An 18,938-nucleotide genomic window follows, 5' to 3' on the forward strand; every position below is an offset into this window, starting at 1 on the left:
TTCCTAAATTAGGATTTGGAGTTTTCTGTTTGTTTGGTTAGGTTTGGAGAACACTGCTTAGAACCAGCTTGCCTCCAAAACCATCAGGCACTGTGATGGCAAAAGGCAGTGCTGGCCCCCAGTACTGGTACTTGGTTGGGAAGTTCCAGAAAGTTTTATTTACAGCTTTGATTACTATGGTGAGCTGTAACATTCTGAGAACAATTTAAGGGTATGAAAATAATTGGTATTCAAGAGTTCTAGATTTTTTTTTAAAGTGATTTGGCAATGATATGTTTATTGGGATAATTCTTCTCCCTGTATGCAATACAGTGAAGCAGTATTTTGCGTTTTCGGCTGTCTAATCAGCTTGATTTAAGACATGCAGAATATTAAGACCCTTGATTGGAAGCAAATTTAGTTGTAGACAATTGAGGAAAAATTTTTACTCTGGTCCTCTTTTCTCCAGATCTTCACAGCACCCTCTGAATTCCAGATTGCCGTTCATGATGTTTAAATAAAGCTGTGCAAACATTTACTGGAAAAATACTAACTTTGAATCACTGAAGTAAGAGCTGACACTCTTTATTTCTGCTCGCTAGGAGAAAAACCAAAGTCTCCACTGCTCAGTTTTGGAACTGTCTGCTAAAACAGGCCAGCTGCAAGCAAGAGAGCAGGAGCTTCTTACTATGCTTAAGCTGAAGGTAACATCTGTTGTCTCATCAGCAGTAAATGTGGTCAAACTGCAGTGCAGTTGCTGGTGACTGTGCTGCAGTGGGGTAGTCACTGTTGTTTAATTCTTAGGCTTGTTTGAGAAAAGTGGTCCACAAACAATAAACTGGTTTATTTTCATAAACAAGCTTGTTTCCTGGCTTTGATTTTTGGGGTTTTTTTCCTCAAGAGCTCAGAAGAAAATCTGTAAAATATCTACAACTGCGGCAGTAAGATGTACTATTGTTTTGTCAAAATCAGTACATGAAGGTAAAACAATAATCAAGAATACCTTCTATTTCATATTTCAGGACGAGGTTATACTGCAGGAGGATGTGCTATTGTTTTGTCAAAATCCGTACATGAAGGTAAAACAATAATCAAGACTACATTCTATTTCATATTTCAGGACGAGGTTATACTTGAAACAACTGATCACATTACTGAGTTTACATCGAAATTCAGAATGCTGGAAAGTGCATTGCGTGCAGCAAAGATGGAGGAATTGAGTCTCAATGAAGAAAAGCAAGACCTCAAACTGAGACTGAAAGAACTAATACTTGAAACAAATAAGCTGAAAGGTAAATGTTTATGCTGGGCACCTAATTCAGTGCAGACCAGCATGATCCCTTTTCATTCTGGGAAATACTGTGTTTTGTTTTAAAGATAACCTGTATGAAAAGATAAAGGAAAATAGTAAGCAGCAGGAAGAAATCATTCACCTCAGGCAAGAAAACATCTCCTTGAGGAATGAGCTTACGCTGCTTGGTAAGTGTGGGCAGGTGGCTTCTCATACCTGAGCTTTCAACTGCACAGAGACTTCTAGACAGCATCAGTTCACTAATACCTGTGAAGGAGGCAGCTTCTTACCTGCCTTTCTTGCAGTTTAATAAAAGCATATGCCTTCGTGTGTCATTCTTCTATGAAAGCAGTAACTGGGGCCTCTGCAGGGAGAGTTTATAAAGTCTTGTAAAGTTGACCAATATGATTATGCATGGAGGAATGGCTCAGAGGATTCTCTCTTGAAAATTTTTGAGACCTTTATGTCTCGTGTGGTATTGATACGATAAATGGGGGTGCTGTTCTCTCTTCTGACATAGGTTGCACAGAAAGTGGTGACCTACTGAAGAGAAACCATGCGCAAAACCTAAAGCTTAGGCCCTATGAAATTACCAGCCCGTTCACTCTCTCCAGTTTTGTATGGAAGAAGTATGTTTACAAATTCACTTTTTCTCTTGTTTTTTTCTTTAACTGATGGGTTTGGTTTAGACAGTTTACCTTGAAATATTAGGTGACCAAAGATGTCCTCTGCTGTGAGATGATTTGCTTGCCTATGGCTTTTTATCTCTCATTACCTTTGCCAAATATTGATCCCATGTCTTGTTATTTTAAAACCAATAGCAATGGGCAGTATTTCCCAATACAAGGCATGAATTAGAACGAATGACTTAATTTCCTTTCCATGGAAGAATGTTAACATGAAAAAGTAAAATAAATCAGTCTATGAAGCAGAATATCACTGTTAGTAAAATAAAGCTGCTGGTGAAAAGTCCAGGGAATGTACTTGATCTGTTTAGTTGTTGTGTGGTTTTTGTGCTGTTTTTATTTGGAGGGGAAACAGATCACGTTGATCTTAAGGAAATCCTTTTAGTTAGGTACCTGCCTCTACTGCAGCATATGCATTAACAAATGTGCTGGCTTTGTGTCTATTCACTTTAAGTCATTAAAAAATTATATGTTTTGAAACAGTTGAGAAATCAAAGAGGAAGGATCAACTTCTTCAGTTTGCCAGGTCTAAACAAGCACGGACTGACACAGAACTATCAAGTTTGCGACAGGTACAACCCTAATTATGTTTCTGCTAAGAGATTATGAAGGCATTTTTCAGTAACATTAGATCTGCATGGAACAGTGTAAAAAAGTTAGATCTAGCTATTCTTAATTAGGGAAAAAAAATAATTTGCTGTTTCTGCCATGCTGGGATCCGTATGGAATGGGGTTTATTTTGGTTAACGTTGTGGTAGAAGTCCTTGTATTTACGTGTGCTTTTAGCCTTTTTTGTATAATTGTATTTACTCAGTCCTCCAGTGAGTAACCACCACCCTCACAGCAGTGAAGTGGGGGCACCCCCTTTAGATAACAAGTACATGAGAGGGGGTGGGAGGCTCCAGAAGTCAGGTGAAAGGCAGTGGGAATGGGACAGGCCCAAGGTGAATTCACACAGGGTGAAGGGGAAGGATGACCTGAAAGATCTGTTTTTTCAAGACAGACTTAAAACCAGCGTTTTCACTGCGCTCACTTGAGGTTCTCAAGGCATGTTCAATTTTTTTTTTATTCCAAATAATTGACTAGTGTGTTATCTTTTACGTTAGCTTTACAAAAAATCCCCTGCAGTGAAAGCAAAATACTATGATCATCATTGCATGGCCTGTAATTCTGCATAACTTTGAACATGTGTTAAATGTCAAATAACAATAATGATATTGTGCTTATGGTTCAGTGTGGTTCTGTTTCAGAAGACCACGCAGTCTTCTAATAGAAATACTCTTTATAGCCGTAAAGCATTCATGCAGAGATGGCCCCTTAGATTTGGAAGGCTTTGACAAGTTTGACTACAGGTATGGGTTTATAAAAATGTTTTTGAGGATATTTTTGGAAGAGAGGCAGTGTGTTAGGACTTGATGACAATGTTCCTGCACTTCCACTAATGCACATTACTATCTTTAAACAGATCTACGTAAAACAGCAGCGTGACTTGCAATTTCTTCATGTCAATTTGGAGAGCTCTCAGGAATTAAGGCAAAAGCATGAAAAGGCGTCACATGAAAGGAGGTAAATTTTTTTTTAAAGTAGTTTATTCTCAAAGAGAGACTTCACTGTTCACAACTAACATCCTGAAAGAGATGTGTCAAGATGGCTTTGCTGGACTCAGCCACAAATATCCAGTGAAGTTGTCAGATACCTTTTTTCACTTGTTCAGGAGATGCCATTGAGTATCAGTCACAGACTAAAGCGTTGTATGCAGGCCAGACAGTTAATGAATTTTTTAAAAAATGGAATAGACTGGTGGTAGAAGTGTTAATCTGACCTGCTACTCCTTTTGTTTAAAAATCAAAGTTTATTTTGCTTTCAAATTAGGAAACTGGTGTGCATTCTGGAGGCTCAGACAGAATCACCACACTATATAAAACATGAGGGAACTCTCAGACTGATTTTGGGAAGTAACAGCCAAATCTGGGCAGAATTCTGTCGGGTCTTGGCAGGACACAGCTGCCTGTTGGCCTAAGGACTGTGGCAGAACCATGGCTAGAGCCTTGGGTTGATGTAGAGCTTTAACCTTGGGTACAGTTATGTATGCTCTTTAAATGCAGTATTTCTGACTGTTTTCTTTATCGTGCCATTGTAGCATAGGTGTGGCATTCTATGCCCCTGAGAGTATCAGCGAGACAGACACGGTTAGGACTGAGGGCACCCACGAGATATGCAAGGAGTGTGGAACTGCAAAAGTTCCCAAAAGTAGGGTAAAAATCACCTCTGAGATGTGTGAAGTAGATAAGAGACTGTTACTGAACGCATCAGACTCGGAGGAAACTACCTCAGCGTACTTAAACCGGTGTCAAAAAGTTGTGAAAGTCTTGGCTGTCCTTACGGAAGAAGAAGAAAGGCAGGATGTTGCATCAAGCTCCGATGAGCTAGGCAGCAAACTATTTTGTGAGGTAAATAACACAACGCCATTGAGAAACAGTGAAATTTCTGAGAATGGAGTGGAGAGCAGAGACCAGCAAACCTTTGAGTCATCTTTACCTGAGTGTGAGCATTGGCTTAATGTCAGTTCTCGTGTAGATTCGCCAAGTACTTTGATCCAGAACGCCGTCGCATCTGACAAAACTGATAATGAAAATAAAACCTGGGAAGAGAGAACTGGAATTCTGTTTGGCCAAAAAAGCAGAGAGGCTCCTGCTGCAATTCACAAGTCTGAATCTGATTCCTGTAGTAGTAGCAACTTCACCATAAAAAAAGATGCCTGGTGGGAGCCAGTGTCAGATCCAGAATGGTTGAAGATTTTCAAACCCGTGAAAGGAGATGGAAGTATACGGGATGGAATAGATTGCAGCCATCTCAAGACTGCACAAGAGATGAATTGTGCCAGCTCAAAAAGGTTACGTGCTTGTTACATTTAAGAAATAGATAGGTACAAACTGGAGTTGTGTAGAAACTTGAGTATACAAGCTTTCCATAATTCATATTATCTTAAGTGATGTGTAAAGTAACTGCTGTTTTAAAATTAGCCTACCAACTTGAAACGTAGTAAATTTAAATAAGTTAAAATAGCTGTAAGGTATCATGCTTCTATTTTTATGCATTTATTTTTTTTGCATCTCTTATCCCCAAGAGCTGCGTGGGCAGGAGAAGCTGCAGTACTACATATCTTGCCAAATAAAGTAATTGAGAAAAATGCAGATTTGAAAAATCCTATGATTTTTTGAAATCCCAGACACCGCTTGTAAATCTGGTGGGTAAAATATCTTCTGACCAGAGCTGGACTTCTACAGTGATGTTTCTGTAAGGCAAGAAGCAAACCTAGATTTTGTGTGATGCTTTAGTGGCTGTGTTATTTGTGTTGAGAAATCACACAGTGGCTGGGCAAGAATGTAGGACACGGCTCTTCCGCACAGGCTGCTTTCCTCACTCAGGGCAAGAAAATGAGATGGCAAGATTTAAAGAACAGCAATCTGTCCACTCTCCAGTGCATCTTCCTTCATGGAACTCTATCCCTGTGTTTACGTTGGGGGAGGAGAAAGGGCGTGTGGTTGGGGATGAGCAGAATGAGGTTTCTAATGCTGAGAAGCGTCGGAAAAATACGCAGGTGTCTTAGTGGTACTGGGAGGTATCTGAGATATAAATGCTGCTTCACATTTATAGAAGTGGTTTTATGCCTGCACAAGCAAGGGCATTCAGAGTTCTGACTTTCTGTGGATTTGTTGTGTTGGTTCCTCTATTTCCTTTCAAAAAAATTGACTGACTTACAAGCTCTATTTTAGAAGGATTTCAGAAATTTCATAGCTGCCTTTTAGACAGAGATGAGAAGGGGGAGTAGCTCTTCAGCTGGTGGTTTGACAAGTACAGTAAATGAACAGCTGTTTAAACCTGCTAAGAATTTTAGCCAGCAAGTCTGCCCAATGTCCAGACAAACTGAGGTTATGGAATGGAAATATCTGATCTATGGACGCTTTCATTCTGTGTTCCTTTTAAAACAAAAATATTACAGAAATTGTTACTGCAGTGAGACAGACCTGCTCAGAAACAAGGTGAATGGACAGCTGATGAAAAAGAATGCTGTCCTGGCACATTCCCACACAGCTTAGCTGAGCTTCACACTGTGTATGGACTCTCTCTAGTTTCCACTGTCCATAAATCATTAAAAACACTCCACTGCCCTTAACATCTACCTTGAACTTTCTTATCTACTCCCCCAGCAACACAAATGACACACTGCCATCCCTCCAAATCTCTTTTGAGGCTGAATCATGAAAACTCCTTTCATTTTTTTGTCTTGTCCTTAAGGGGATTTTAGGGGAGAGGGAACAAATTCAACCTGGGCAGTGCAGATAGAGCCGATATCCCTCAGTACAGAAGGGCTGCTCTCCCCGTTTGCCATTTACTTCTGAGCTGTTGGGTTTTCTTGATGCCCACATTTGGTGCTAGGAGCCCTGCTAATTGGGGATGATTGACTCAGTGCAAATCCCAGACTGTCTGTGCTCCAGCCTCCGCTGACTCTGATTTGCCACGGAATAAATTCTCACCCCATAAATGGGAGGAGGGCTGTAGTATCACAGTCCTCAGCGTGGGCTTCTTGTTAAGGCATCAGTGGCAGAGACCGAACATAACATTCCTTCTGGGACTTGAATCTGGATCCTCCAGTTTTTCATTGCTGGCTCTGTAGTGCTGATGATGTATTTTGTGTGTAGGGAAGGGTGCTGGCACCTCCCTGTCAGCCCAGCAAATATTTTTGACATGAGTTCTTGAATTCTGGAACAGCCAACAAGAAGGCTATTAACACAGTCAAATACCTTATCCAACTGCAAGAGTGATTGTGAAATATTGTAGTGCAGGAATCATTTCTGTGTGCTCTGATTTAGTGACTTCATTTGTGTTGGATCAACATTTGCTGCCTTTGGATTTTTATCTCAATTCTGGTTTTAAAGATGGAGCGTCAGCAGTTAATTACTCAGTGTGCTCCTGCTGGATTAAGCCACTGTTCCTTGAGCCTTTGAGTCTCCCTGCCCCAAAATGAAATGGTTTGGGTCCCCCCCTCCCTCCCAACCTGTGTGTTTTTCCAGACAGGCTGTGCTCATTGCATCTCCTTGCATCCCCTGTTCTAGGCAGCCTGTTCCCTCACATCTCCCCAGGGCCTTTCCAAGCTCACAAACATGGGCTTTTCTCTCTTAAAAGAAAGCCTGTTGTATCCCGTGGTTTTACAAGAGAAGCAAAATGAGAGAGAGACCCTTCTGAGCTGGCATCCCTCACAAGGGCTTTTTCTTAGATTGAATGTCACTTAAAAATAAACCTTTTGGTAACAGTCTTGCTGTGTAGGGAATGAGTTGTATCTAAAGAACATCTAATGAAATGTTGTAAATTTGAAAATAGTATTTTCTTTAAAATATATGTGTTTTTTGATTATTTACCCAATATAGGCAGTGCTGTATTGTACAGCACTGTACTTCTGTTCCGTTCAGAAATGTGATGAATATAGAAGTGGTTTATTTTGGGGAGATGGTTGCTACTTTATTTACTTTTAAAAAACTGTATGAAGTGGAAACTAACAGTTGAAAATGAACACTGCATAGCTTGAAACTGCTGGCAGAAACCAGGGTGTTTCTTTGTAGAAGCCACATAGAGCGCAGGGGACAGAGGGCTCAGGTAGGGTGCTGCTGGGCTCCCAGAAGAACAGGTGATCCAGATAATTTCAAACGTGCTACAGCTTTTCTTATTTCTAGTCTTAATTTGTGATGAGCTCCAGTTGGTGCTGGAGCTGAGGGAGGAATTTGGTATACATTTTAATAAAATTGTAATTGAAGGAGTTGAAATTGAGAACTGTTTCTCTCTAGGGTGGGTTATAATAAAGTTACCTTTTACTGTGGGAAAGGTGTAAGAGAAAAGTTTCAATCGTTTGACGTGGATATTAAGGGCTAAAGACCTTTTGTAGCAGGACAAGTGTGGGATGGCTCTGAGTCAGTCTTTGGTCAGGAATAATGTACAAGGTATGATTTGTTACTTTAACTGTCATTTAAATTGCTTTTCAGATACTCCTAAATACACTCAGATGTACCCAGTGATAAATCAATTTAAAACCCAAGGCAAGGTGTACGCCATTAGATCATAGGCTTCAACTCCACACTGAAATGGTAGTCAGGCAGCTGAGTTTTGGGTTTAATCACAGTTTGCCTGAACAGCACTTTACTATTTGCTGCTGCATTTAAAAATAAATAAAAGAAAACCTCTTTGGGAAAGCTCTCCTGTGATCTCTGAAACGAGATGATGACTTTAAAAAGCCTATGAAATTCCCTTGAAAAGTCCACCTACAAATATTAGATTGCCTAATGTTTGATTAAAAAAAAAAAAAAAGGGGAGTAGAGTATGAGAGAAGAAAGAGTACCAGAGTATTGGGAGGAACTAGATATTGCCTTTTGTGTGCTCTTTACAAGGTTAAATAGATACTGAAGCACATGGTTGTGTAGCTGTTCTTGAAACTGGTTGAATGTCAAAATGTTGTCCTCAGAGAATGAAACTGACCTAATGAAGCTGTTAAACATGAGAGCCACTCTGAGGAACAGCGTAATCTCACATGCTTGATGGTTTTCTTGGCTCAGGGCCCATAATTATTTTTGTTGTCCTATGATTTTCCTTTGAAAGTTTAAAAAGAATGGTGGTGCTGTTTCTGGCAATGTCTTTTTTTTTTTTTAATAGTGAAGAAAATGTGGATCTGAATTCTTTTCGCGTGGATTCTCCCTGTTTGACATCCACCCAGAAAGGAGACAGACCTCCAAGATGTGAGAAATTCTCTGATGAAGACCTCCCTCTGGAGATCAATGACCTTTCAGTGACGAAGCCAACACATAGATGCTGCAGAGCTACCATGGACCAAGTCAGTGTTTTATTGCAGAACGTATTTCATTAATTTTTAAGGGGAATTGTGAGTGATGGTAGGAAAGCGAATGTCTGCTGGCGTGGAAGAACCGGAGACTTGAATGATGAGACAGCAGGTTTATAGCAAAGGTGGTAAATTATTTTTTCAAAATAATTCCTTCTTGTCTCAATATGTCTGAGTTAACTCACATAAGTGAGTTAAAAACCAGTGAAAGACTTTAGGATAATGAATGCTGGATGATATATGTTAATTCCAGTAAAGCAGAGTATCTGAGTACGCTTGGACACAGTTATTAGAAGCTATTGGACATTGTTTCTTTTTTTGTTCTGCCTGGTTTTGCCTCTTTGTCATGCCTTTTTTCATTCTCCCCTTTATCACTGAAGTGCTGCTGTTGTGTGTGAACATACATGTGCATGTGAAGATCTGTTAAAGAGCTGACACAAGGAGAGGCCTCTGTGTTTATTAGAAATACCAGCATTTAGACAGAGTTGGGGGCAGTGTTACATATGTTGAACGAAGGCATTTCCGAATGAAAGCGATGATTGTTGGTATGTTACAATCCTTTGACATATTCCAAAAAGATAATGTTGTAACTTTGACTCACTTTCTGTCTCCCCCAGGGCACCAATTCCCCCGTAAGTAAGCTGCAGCACGCGTTGGCCGAGTCTCGACAGATGGTTGCTGATCTGGAGCTTAGCACTCTCCTCCAGGCGAGCCCCCGCTGCAGCCCGAGCAGCAGCAGCCTTAATGTGGTGTGTATTACTCCCCGGGGACGAGATTTAGGGGGCTGGGAAGAGCCAGTGGTTACATTCTTCCCCTTGTGCTCGCCTTGTGCTGCGACATTATCAATATCCTCCTCATGTTTCTCCAAAGAGAAAACCCCTGCATACCTTAGCGTGAAGTGCTTGAAATCTTTCGTGGGATTCTTTATGGCTCCTCAAGGTCGTGACAGGATTTGACTTTTGCATGTGTCTAAACAGATGGAAGGAAGAAGTCATTTTGGGGCAAGCTGTGGGAGGTCTAGAAAAAAGCGAACACAAGTATGACTTATATTCAGAACTGGTTTATTACTCTGGATAAGGGAGGACAGTATAGGAAATAGGTGATATATAGAATAGCTTCGTATATGAATTTAAACTACACTCTCAGCTTAAATAATTTAGAGGTTTTACGGGTTAATAGTTTGAGTTTCTTCATTGCAGGGTCAAAGAACATACTCAATGGTTAAAGAAAATAATCTGTATGTAGCTGTCACGGCAATTTATTTTATGAGCATGAATGCTGATAGGGAGTTTCTGCCTTGACTCCGTGGACAGTAGGAGTAATTGGAGAAGGGTCACTTGTTTGTTTTCATAAATATCCTTAAGAGTTTCTACCTTGTTTGACAAGGAGATTATACCACTCGTCACTAGAAATGAGTAAACTCGTGCTGATATGTATCACAAAGGGAGAATTCAGACTTTTGGTGTTAAAGCAGGCTCCTAATGAGGCTGCATGTGGAAATTCAGCTTTCTCCTGAAAGGTATTACCTCTCTAAAAAGTGTTACATTCCTTATATCCTTAGATGAACTTGACCAGAACAGTGGTACTGTAAGTAACAGACAAAGCAATTTTGATAACATTCAGAGCCATGAAACCTTAGCTGTGCTGGGCCTGACCGACCGAGTAGAAAGGTTGTGTGCCAGCATTTGCATAAACTGAAAGGATATGTTGTTCAGAAATTCATCTGCGGGATTTCATTCAGCGTCAAAGACAGCAGCAGTGTAGTCTTTTGCAAAGGCTGGCTTGTAGGAGGGATTCCTGAAAAGCTCTCTACAAAACAGTGGCTGCTTGTGGCTCCTGCCCAGCCCCATCAGCTGTCTGGCTCCTGCTTACTGGTTGGCACGTCACAGCTCAGCTGAACCGAGCCGTCCTTTCGTAGCCAGCATGATTCTGCTTTATAACCTGAAACTGTGTTTTTGAGCTTGGAAACTGACTTCTGATTCAGAGCAGTTGCTTTAGTGGGTAGAAAATAAAGCAGGCTGGTGTTTACTGGCGGGGGTAGCTTCTGAACCACATCTGTAGAACTTTGATCTGTTTTCAGAGCGGTTCTGGGCAAAAACTTGTCGGGCGTGTTTTAGTTAATCTGTGCAGGCCAACAAATCTGTGCTTAAAACCAGGTTTACCTGAGGCTGTTTTAAACTCTGCTTTAAAACACAATGCATATAAAATATAACTCTTGGAATTTAATCAGTATTTGTACCTGTTGGATTCTGTGCCCTGCTTGGGGGAGGGAGAAGGAGGAATTAAAAAGCGTCTCCTTGCTGCTCGCCAGTTTGAACCTGGCAGCTCTGTAATTTTTATTATGTGAGTTCTTTGATTTCCATGTAGTGTTTTTGCATTACAATGTAGACAGCAGAACTTGAAGAAGCTCTTCACAGAACCCAGTTATCTGCTGCAGAAGAAAGAAATGCTAAGCTTACCTTCTCTTCTCTATGATGCGGCGTGAGTATTGAAGGTGTTTTCAACTTGATTTTTTTTGTTGTTGTTGTTGGCTTTTTCTTTTGGGGTGTTTTCAACTTGATTTTGTTGTTGTTGTTGTTGGGTTTTTCTTTTGTTTCCCTCTTTATAAATGCACCTGCATTATTAATACAAGTTACAGACTTCTGAGCTGGGTCTGACACAAGATTCTAAGTGCACTGCTTGGAATGCATTTCCAATAAAACTCTTGTGAGTGCTGTAACAACAAACAAATACGAAGGCAGCAAGTCATTCCTGTGGTCAAATCATTAAACTTTTCTCAAGCATGTTCCTCATGCTCTGGGCAGTCAGATCTTGCAGCCTCATTCCTGAGTACCTGCACGCTGCTTATTGTAGTTAAAATCCTTCTGTGTGTTACAGATAACAGGATCAAGGATATGAACATTGTTGAATAAAAGACCGGGAAGTGTTTTTCAGTGTCGTGGCCAAGGGCCGTTGTAGTGTATTGTTCCTGGGCTTGGAGCTCCAAAAGTAAAAATCTATTGAATAGAGCTGTTTCAGAAAAAAAACAGCCTTGCCCATAGCGGATTGTTTTTTCTTTTTGAATCAGGAAATTTCTCATTCTCTGATTATTTGTTCTTCTGACGTGGACTGGACACTTGCAATAGGCACCATGTTGTCTGGTTCCGAGGACAAGAGAGTAACCAGATACAGTTAAAATACTGAACACTACATGAAACTGAAAAAGAACTAGCAACAATGAGGGGGAAATTGAGAAAAAAAATAATCTTCCAATGCTGCCAGCAACCCAAGTGCATGTCTGCAAAGGGAAGTTGTTACACAGCAAGCTGGAGTGTGAAGCTGTGGGGCACTGGATTTCTCATGTGGATCAACTTCGATCCAGCAGGGAGCTGGTGCTCACTTCTCTCCGGGAGCGTTCGAACAGCAGTCTATGCACTGGTTCTCCCCTCTGGAGCTAAACCTTCTGTGCCCCTGGGGAGCAGTGATGGTTTGTAGCCCCTTTGTGTTCTGCTGTTTCTGCATTAGGGATGGAGACACCAAGTCTCCTTTCCAAATAAGTTGGGTCTGCTCAATGCACGCTAATGGGGCTTCTGTGGGAAATGGCTGCTGAGTGGCTGGAATGCTGTACCTTACTCTGCTCTAATGTTCCCTATGGAGAGAGCTCTTCTTTTCCTAAAAAGAGCCCTGAGGTAAAAGAGGCTGGAGGTTTTATAGATGGAAGCCAGCACCGTGACTTGCATCCTGAAACTACTGACGTTAAAAAGTTTCAGGAGCAAATCCCCCAAATTGCTGAGCAGCATGCTGATGCAGCAGAGCGCTGGGCGCACGCTTAGCCTACAGAAATAATCTCATTTGCTTGGAGTGAGGAAGAACTGGTGGAACAAATGTGCCCACAGTTCACTGTAGATCCATGACAAGAATTAGTGACTCTGCAAGTCACCGGCAGCTGCATAATTCTTATTTTCTTCATTTATTAAAAGGCACTAAATCACTGTGATCAGTTAAATCCAAAGCAGCTTTTGCAGATTTGGTAGCGGGTCCCAGAAATAGCTAAAGATTTGTGCAATTTCATGTAGAGAAGTGATTGAATTGATTTGGGTTGGCTTTGTGTTTGTTTCAAATTGCTTTGAAGTCATTTGAGGGCAGGTGCGCTGACAAACGTTAGGTTAATTTCCTAATGAGCTGACAGTGATTAAGGCCTTTTCATCAGTGGGTTGTTTTTCCTTTGGAGGGATTGGGTGGGGGAGAGCTGAAGAGCAAGGGTGGAAAGCAATGAGTAAAAGGATATATTTGGGTTTGGACACCGTAGCATGTGCCACTGCTCGTAAACTGTGACTCAGTGGCTGGCCCAGGCCACAAAGATCACTCCTTTTTGCAGAACAAACCAGACAGATGTTATTTCCTAACACGGTGAGACTGTTGTCTTTCTGTGAAGTGCTTTATTTACCTTTCTCCTCTTTCTATTTTTACTCTCTGTTTTTACTCTATGAAAACTCTATGTTTTCATTGTCTGCAGTGTGAAAATTTATATAGCCAATTGGCTTATCTGTGATGGCTTCATGTATTTCAGAGGAAATGTTCCTGCACTTCAATAAAAATCTTTACTTTTTCTGCAGCGGGTGAAGACGTTTCCAATATAGAATATTCCAATTGTGAGAACTGAAGATCATCGACCCGTCAGCTACGATGGAAAGTTCCCTAATTTTTTTCCGTGGTTCTGTGAGTGTTTGAAAAACTCTCAAGCGGCAAAAAGCTGTGACGATGCAGGAATATATTTTATCTTGAAATAAAACATAGAATTATGCCAAGATTACCAAAACTATTTTTATAGCTGAGAGCTCAGGTTAAACACTAGCTTGTTTTTTAAGGATCTTAAGTGTGTAATTGTTACGACATAGGAACTATTTTTTTTACTTTTTTTTTTTTTATGGTGGCTCAGAAATATTTATAGAGGATGACACAGCCGAGCTTTCTTTTTTTTTTTTTATGGGGGCTCAGAAATATTTATAGAGGATGACACAGCCGAGCTTTCTTTTTTTTTTTTTATGGGGGCTCAGAAATATTTATAGAGGATGACACAGCCGAGCTTTCTTTTTTTTTTTTTATGGGGGCTCAGAAATATTTATAGAGGATGACACAGCCGAGCTTTCTTTTTTTTTTTTTATGGGGGCTCAGAAATATTTATAGAGGATGACACAGCCGAGCTTTCTTTTTTTTTTTTTATGGGGGCTCAGAAATATTTATAGAGGATGACACAGCCGAGCTTTCTTTTTTTTTTTTTATGGGGGCTCAGAAATATTTATAGAGGATGACACAGCCGAGCTTTCTTTTTTTTTTTTTATGGGGGCTCAGAAATATTTATAGAGGATGACACAGCCGAGCTTTCTTTTTTTTTTTTTATGGGGGCTCAGAAATATTTATAGAGGATGACACAGCCGAGCTTTCTTTTTTTTTTTTTATGGTGGCTCAGAAATATTTATAGAGTATGACACAGCCGAGCATTCTTTTTTTTTTTTTTTGTTAGTTTATTGTTTGTTCTGGATTTCTTGCCGTGTGGAGAGAGATGAATAATGTTTATAGGAAGTTCCCAATTAGTGTTGTAACCAGGAACTGCCTCCTAGGGTGTTGAAGCAGGAGGGCTGTCACCCACAGGGTGGGCAAAACAGCTCCTCCCCGCCAGGAGCTCTGTGTTCTACCAACAGCTTTTTGGGAGATGAGGTGTGGGACCAGCATAACGGCACCTGCTTTTTACCATTTAAACTGGTTTTATCTTCGAGTATTGGGCAAGATGTGGTCCACTATCACAATTTGAACTTATTTTTTAACTAAAAGATCAAATAAGCTAATAAAGGTGATCCCTTTGCTGTACCTTTCATGCCTATTTTAGACACCGTCCAACACATTTAGTCTTTAATTCATGGTGGTTCTCTGGGGCATGTGACACCCACTGCCCAAGACATGAGTGGGCCACTGGGTTGTGTGGTTTGGGATGGTTTGGGCCACTGGGTTGTGTGGTTTGTGATGGTTTGGGCCACTGGGGCCAGTGTCACGTTCCTGAGCCCTGTGCCAGCGTTTTCCCTGCGTGGGGGTGGCGAAGGGGTGGGAGTCTCTGGGTCTGTCCAGGTGCCACCAATTAATTGCAGTGAAACACAACACTCGCGCCACCGTTTCCCCTTGTTAACTCTTTCATATAATTCTCCGCTTTCTCTTTAATTACCTAAATGACAGCCTGCTTTGCTTCGTCTACTAATGGCCCCAAAGTTAGCTGGCCATTTCTGATGGTAGCTGCTGTCCTCCAGACTCTTTCCCTCCCTGCCCACAAGTGTTACCCAGAGGGAATCTCTGCTGCTCGGGGTTTTTTTCCTTTCAAGCCTTTAAAGCCCATTTGCTTCTTCCACCTGCAGAGAAACTTTCCAGGCTCCATCCTCAAAATCTGCTGCTGTGGGTTTGACAAAAATTCCCCCCTAAAAAAGCCACCCATAGCAATACCGTGATGCTCACCCCAAGGTTGACCACCAACTACACCCCACGTCAAACCCCAGAGAAACCAGTGCAGATTTGTAGTGGGAGCTCTGCTTCCTGCTTTAAACTGGTTTAGTGTTGGCAGAGGAACGCACTGAACCCCTGTGTGAACTTAAAGCTCGTGGCTTCAAAAATTAAGATGGAAAACTGAGCTTTGGCGATGAAACAAGGATCTGCAGAGGGCTTTTGTGTTGGGGCTGCCCTGGATTTATGGAGGGGGCAGAAGGGGAATGTTGGGGCTAATGGACTCGGGCACAGAGTGAGTTACAGACCGACTGCGTTACCTGCCACGCTCTGAGGCTCTGATGGAAACTCGGGCCGCATCAAACACGGCTGCCTTATTTCTGGAATCCTCCAGGGAGTTGCCTTTGCTATTGTATTCCCGCGCTGCGTTATTATTAAAGAAAACAAAAGCCGCTGTTGAGCCGGGGCCCCCTTTCCGCAGGGTGGACGCTCTCTCTGCCCATTGACTCTTGCGAAGGGAGGGTTTAAGTGCGGGGGCAGCGACGGGGCTCCGAGTCCCCCCAACCTGCGTGTGCTGGGGGGGTGCGTTCGAGGGCACGCTCTGAGGCTCTGATGGAAACTCGGGCCGCATCAAACCGGGCTGCCTTATTTCTGGAATCCTCCAGGGAGTTGCCTTTGCTATTGTATTCCCGCGCTGCGTTATTATTAAAGAAAACAAAAGCCGCTGTTGAGCCGGGGCCCCCTTTCCGCAGGGTGGACGCTCTCTCTGCCCATTGACTCTTGCGAAGGGAGGGTTTGGGGGGCTCCGTTGTACCGTCGCAAACGGGAGGTCCAACGGGAGGCGGAGGGAAAGCGCCGCGGTGGCTCCTTCCCGGCGGTGACGCTCCCGGTGCCCACGGGCGGGGGTTGACCCTCGGGGGGGCGCCGGGCCCGTTCACCGGGCATTTCAGTCAGTGTTGTGCTGAGCCCAAGCTAATATGCCCTAATCTAGCCCAGTGGTATTGAGAGCTGCTTATCTACTAGATTTTCAGTCCTGTTCTTTGCTCGAATCCAGCCTGAATCCTTTTAGGCATTTTCAGCAAATATAATAGTAATTATTGTGTATTAGGGTTACATGGCAACACGGAATACACAGGACATTTGGGCTAGCTGTTTTGTTTCATTTAGTTCATAGACGATTTGATTAGGTACATAGCAAAGCTGTTAAGAACAATGGAGCTACCACAGAGTTCCATGAATGAAGTTGAGCTCTGAGTATAACTTGCTGGAGCTGTTGGTGTAACAAAGATTTTAATGTTTGACCTTCCCCAGGAGAAGAAGAGAGAATTACAAATTAGATGTCTATCCCAAATAAAGACCCAAAACAAAACACTAGACACTATATAATCTGGTTGCTTCCCAAATCCCAGCAGGCTGGCAGGCAATCTACAAATGGCTGGAAGAAATTTTTGCAAACAGCTTGACTGGTAACATACCTTAGCTGCTAATGTGATGTAAAAAAAAAGGGTACACTATTCAACAAGCTAGCTTGGGTACATAGCCTCTGGAGTATGTCCCATAGTGTCTTCTTAGACGATATTTCTAGCTTCAATGGCTGAATATGTAGTCTTGGGAAGGGTCACAGAGCTCAAAGCCCCGGTAACGCGCCTCTCCGCATCCCTGCCACGGCCACCGGTCCCACTCCCCGTACCGGCCCGGTGGCAACCGCGGGCTGCCCTGCCAGACCTGGGGCTGTTTGGATGTGTCACCCCCCGCGGCTTTGGGTCACTCGTGGGGTCTCCCCGCGGGGGTCGGGGGTGCCCGGTCCCGGGGAGGGGGGGGCAGAGTGAAACGAAAGCCCAGATGCGTTAGTGCCCTGTGGTGCCCTGTGGACGGGGGGTGCCCCCAGCCCTTCCTGTGGCCCCCACAGAGCGGGTGATGCTGGGGCACGACGGGGCTGGCGTGGGGGAAATGAGTGACTCCAGGAGCGTGGGCAGGGATGGACAGAGGGACGGGCTCACCCGCTCCCCCAGCAAAAATAATAGTGCCCTCTCGGCACGTGTCCTCTGACCGCTCCGATTTCAGGGGTGCAAATCCACAGCAGATGTTTTCCCCCTCTCTCCGTTGCTTTGCTGGTCCTGCCCCGGTGGCTGGGCCAGTTTGGTCCTGGTGAGTGCTGGCAAAGGCAGGTGACTATTTTGGGCCTTGTGGGGTCACGGTGCCGCTTGGCCGCACTGGGCAGGAAGAGGAGCTTGTTGGGTTTGGGGAGCAACACGAGAAAACCGGCAATTCCGGTTCCTTCTGGACGTGTCTCCTTCAATCGTTCCCACTGGGCACTGCTGATAAATAATCACAGCAGCCCTGCTGCCTCCTGCGCCCAAGGGCAGCCTGTGCCGGCCACCCTGTCCTTCCCTCCCTCCTGCCCTTCCAAGGCATTTTGGGCTTTTTGGTGGGATTTGTGCCCCACATGGGTGCGACTTCACTCGTGGCCACAGGGATGCCTTGGGGGCAGAGCCATGTGTGGGGCGAGCGGGTGGTCACTCTCGATTAGAGCTAAACCTGGGGCTCACTGACGGTCACATCCACCACCCAGAAGGGACCTTTTATTTTTTTTTCCCCAGCGACTGCTGAAAACTGTCCTAAAGGAGCTTTATCCTAACGTGGTTTCCCGTAGCGGCGCTTCGGGTGAGAGCAGAACTGTTCCAATGTCAGTACTTGGGTATTGATTGGGCTTTTACATCTAATTATAGCAGCAGCGGAGATGGCTGCCGGTTGACTTTGTATCGTGGGGACAACCAGGGGCATGTCCCCTCCGTGGGCCTTCGCTGGCCGAGGATCTCACACCGTCTGGAGAACGATGCTGCCAAAACCAAACCCCCATCTCCTTGCTGCCAGCGAAGGCCGGGGCGATGCCCGCGGGTGCGGAGGGGGGTTGCTGGTGCTGGTGTGATCCCAGGTGCTGGTGGGTGACGTGAAGGTCACCTCCTTTCCCTGAAAATGCTTGTGTTGGGGTGATGGAGACGTCCCCCTCGGAGCAGCCACACGTGGGAGGTGGGAAGCCACCGTACCGCAGCAGGCGCTCACTCTGCAAGGAAGCAAAACTTGCCCTTTTTTTTTTTTTGCAGCCAGCTTTTGCTTTTCTTAAGCAAGAAGGTTAAAAATCCAATGAGCTCTGGAGCCGCCAGGAATCCAGCGTGCGTGCCTGCCTGGCTTTCTTAAGCAAGAAGGTTAAAAATCCAATGAGCTCTGGAGCCGCCAGGAATCCAGCGTGCGTGCCTGCCTGGCGGTGCTCGGCTGGTGTAATTTGGGAAGGAGAAGCATTAGGAAGGGAACTCCCGGAGCAGCAGCCGTTTGTGGCTCAGCTGATCCGGCAGCCCCGGCCGGGGAGATTTCCAGCTCCATGTCCTGCTGCCAGAAAATCACCCCCTGCCGTGGTGTTGTGCTGGGACCCAGCATCCACCTGCCGGGTGGGGATTGCGGCCCCGCGGGATGCCGGGGCTTCGGGGAGCCGTGGGCGGGGAGGATCATGCTGTAATTAAAAGCAGCCTGGAAAGAAAGGGTGGATGTAAACTGCGCTCCTTCATTTGGGCGCTTTGATCCCGGCTTTAGTCACCGGCTTGGTACGTGAGGGCTGTGAGTAAGGTGTTTGGGC

At 43.9% G+C, this 18,938-nt stretch overlaps 1 protein-coding gene across 6 annotated transcripts in view; it reads left to right on the plus strand.

Moving 5' to 3' along the window:
- Window positions 1-13,801, plus strand: part of CCDC62 (coiled-coil domain containing 62) — a 16,155-nt gene extending 2,354 nt beyond the window's left edge. For 4 of the 6 annotated variants that reach the window (XM_014962383.1, XM_014962407.1, XM_014962391.1 and 1 more), the window contains 10 exons: window positions 582-683; window positions 1,100-1,271; window positions 1,357-1,458; window positions 2,440-2,528; window positions 3,422-3,522; window positions 4,097-4,849; window positions 8,659-8,836; window positions 9,460-9,591; window positions 11,231-11,323; window positions 13,438-13,801. In XM_014962383.1, coding sequence (XP_014817869.1) covers window positions 582-683; window positions 1,100-1,271; window positions 1,357-1,458; window positions 2,440-2,528; window positions 3,422-3,522; window positions 4,097-4,849; window positions 8,659-8,836; window positions 9,460-9,591; window positions 11,231-11,317 — 1,716 coding nt within the window. In that variant the 3' untranslated portion in view covers window positions 11,318-11,323; window positions 13,438-13,801. Of the gene's footprint in view, window positions 1-581; window positions 684-1,099; window positions 1,272-1,356; window positions 1,459-2,439; window positions 2,529-3,421; window positions 3,523-4,096; window positions 4,850-8,658; window positions 8,837-9,459; window positions 9,592-11,230; window positions 11,335-11,385; window positions 13,288-13,437 lie in introns of those variants that run through there. The other 2 variants (XM_014962398.1, XM_014962412.1) reach the window with 2 other exon arrangements.
- Window positions 13,802-18,938: the final 5,137 nt, after the last annotated feature.

Source organism: Calidris pugnax, unplaced genomic scaffold, assembly GCF_001431845.1.
Source record: "Calidris pugnax isolate Ruff unplaced genomic scaffold, ASM143184v1 scaffold32, whole genome shotgun sequence".
Classification (NCBI taxonomy): domain Eukaryota; kingdom Metazoa; phylum Chordata; class Aves; order Charadriiformes; family Scolopacidae; genus Calidris; species Calidris pugnax.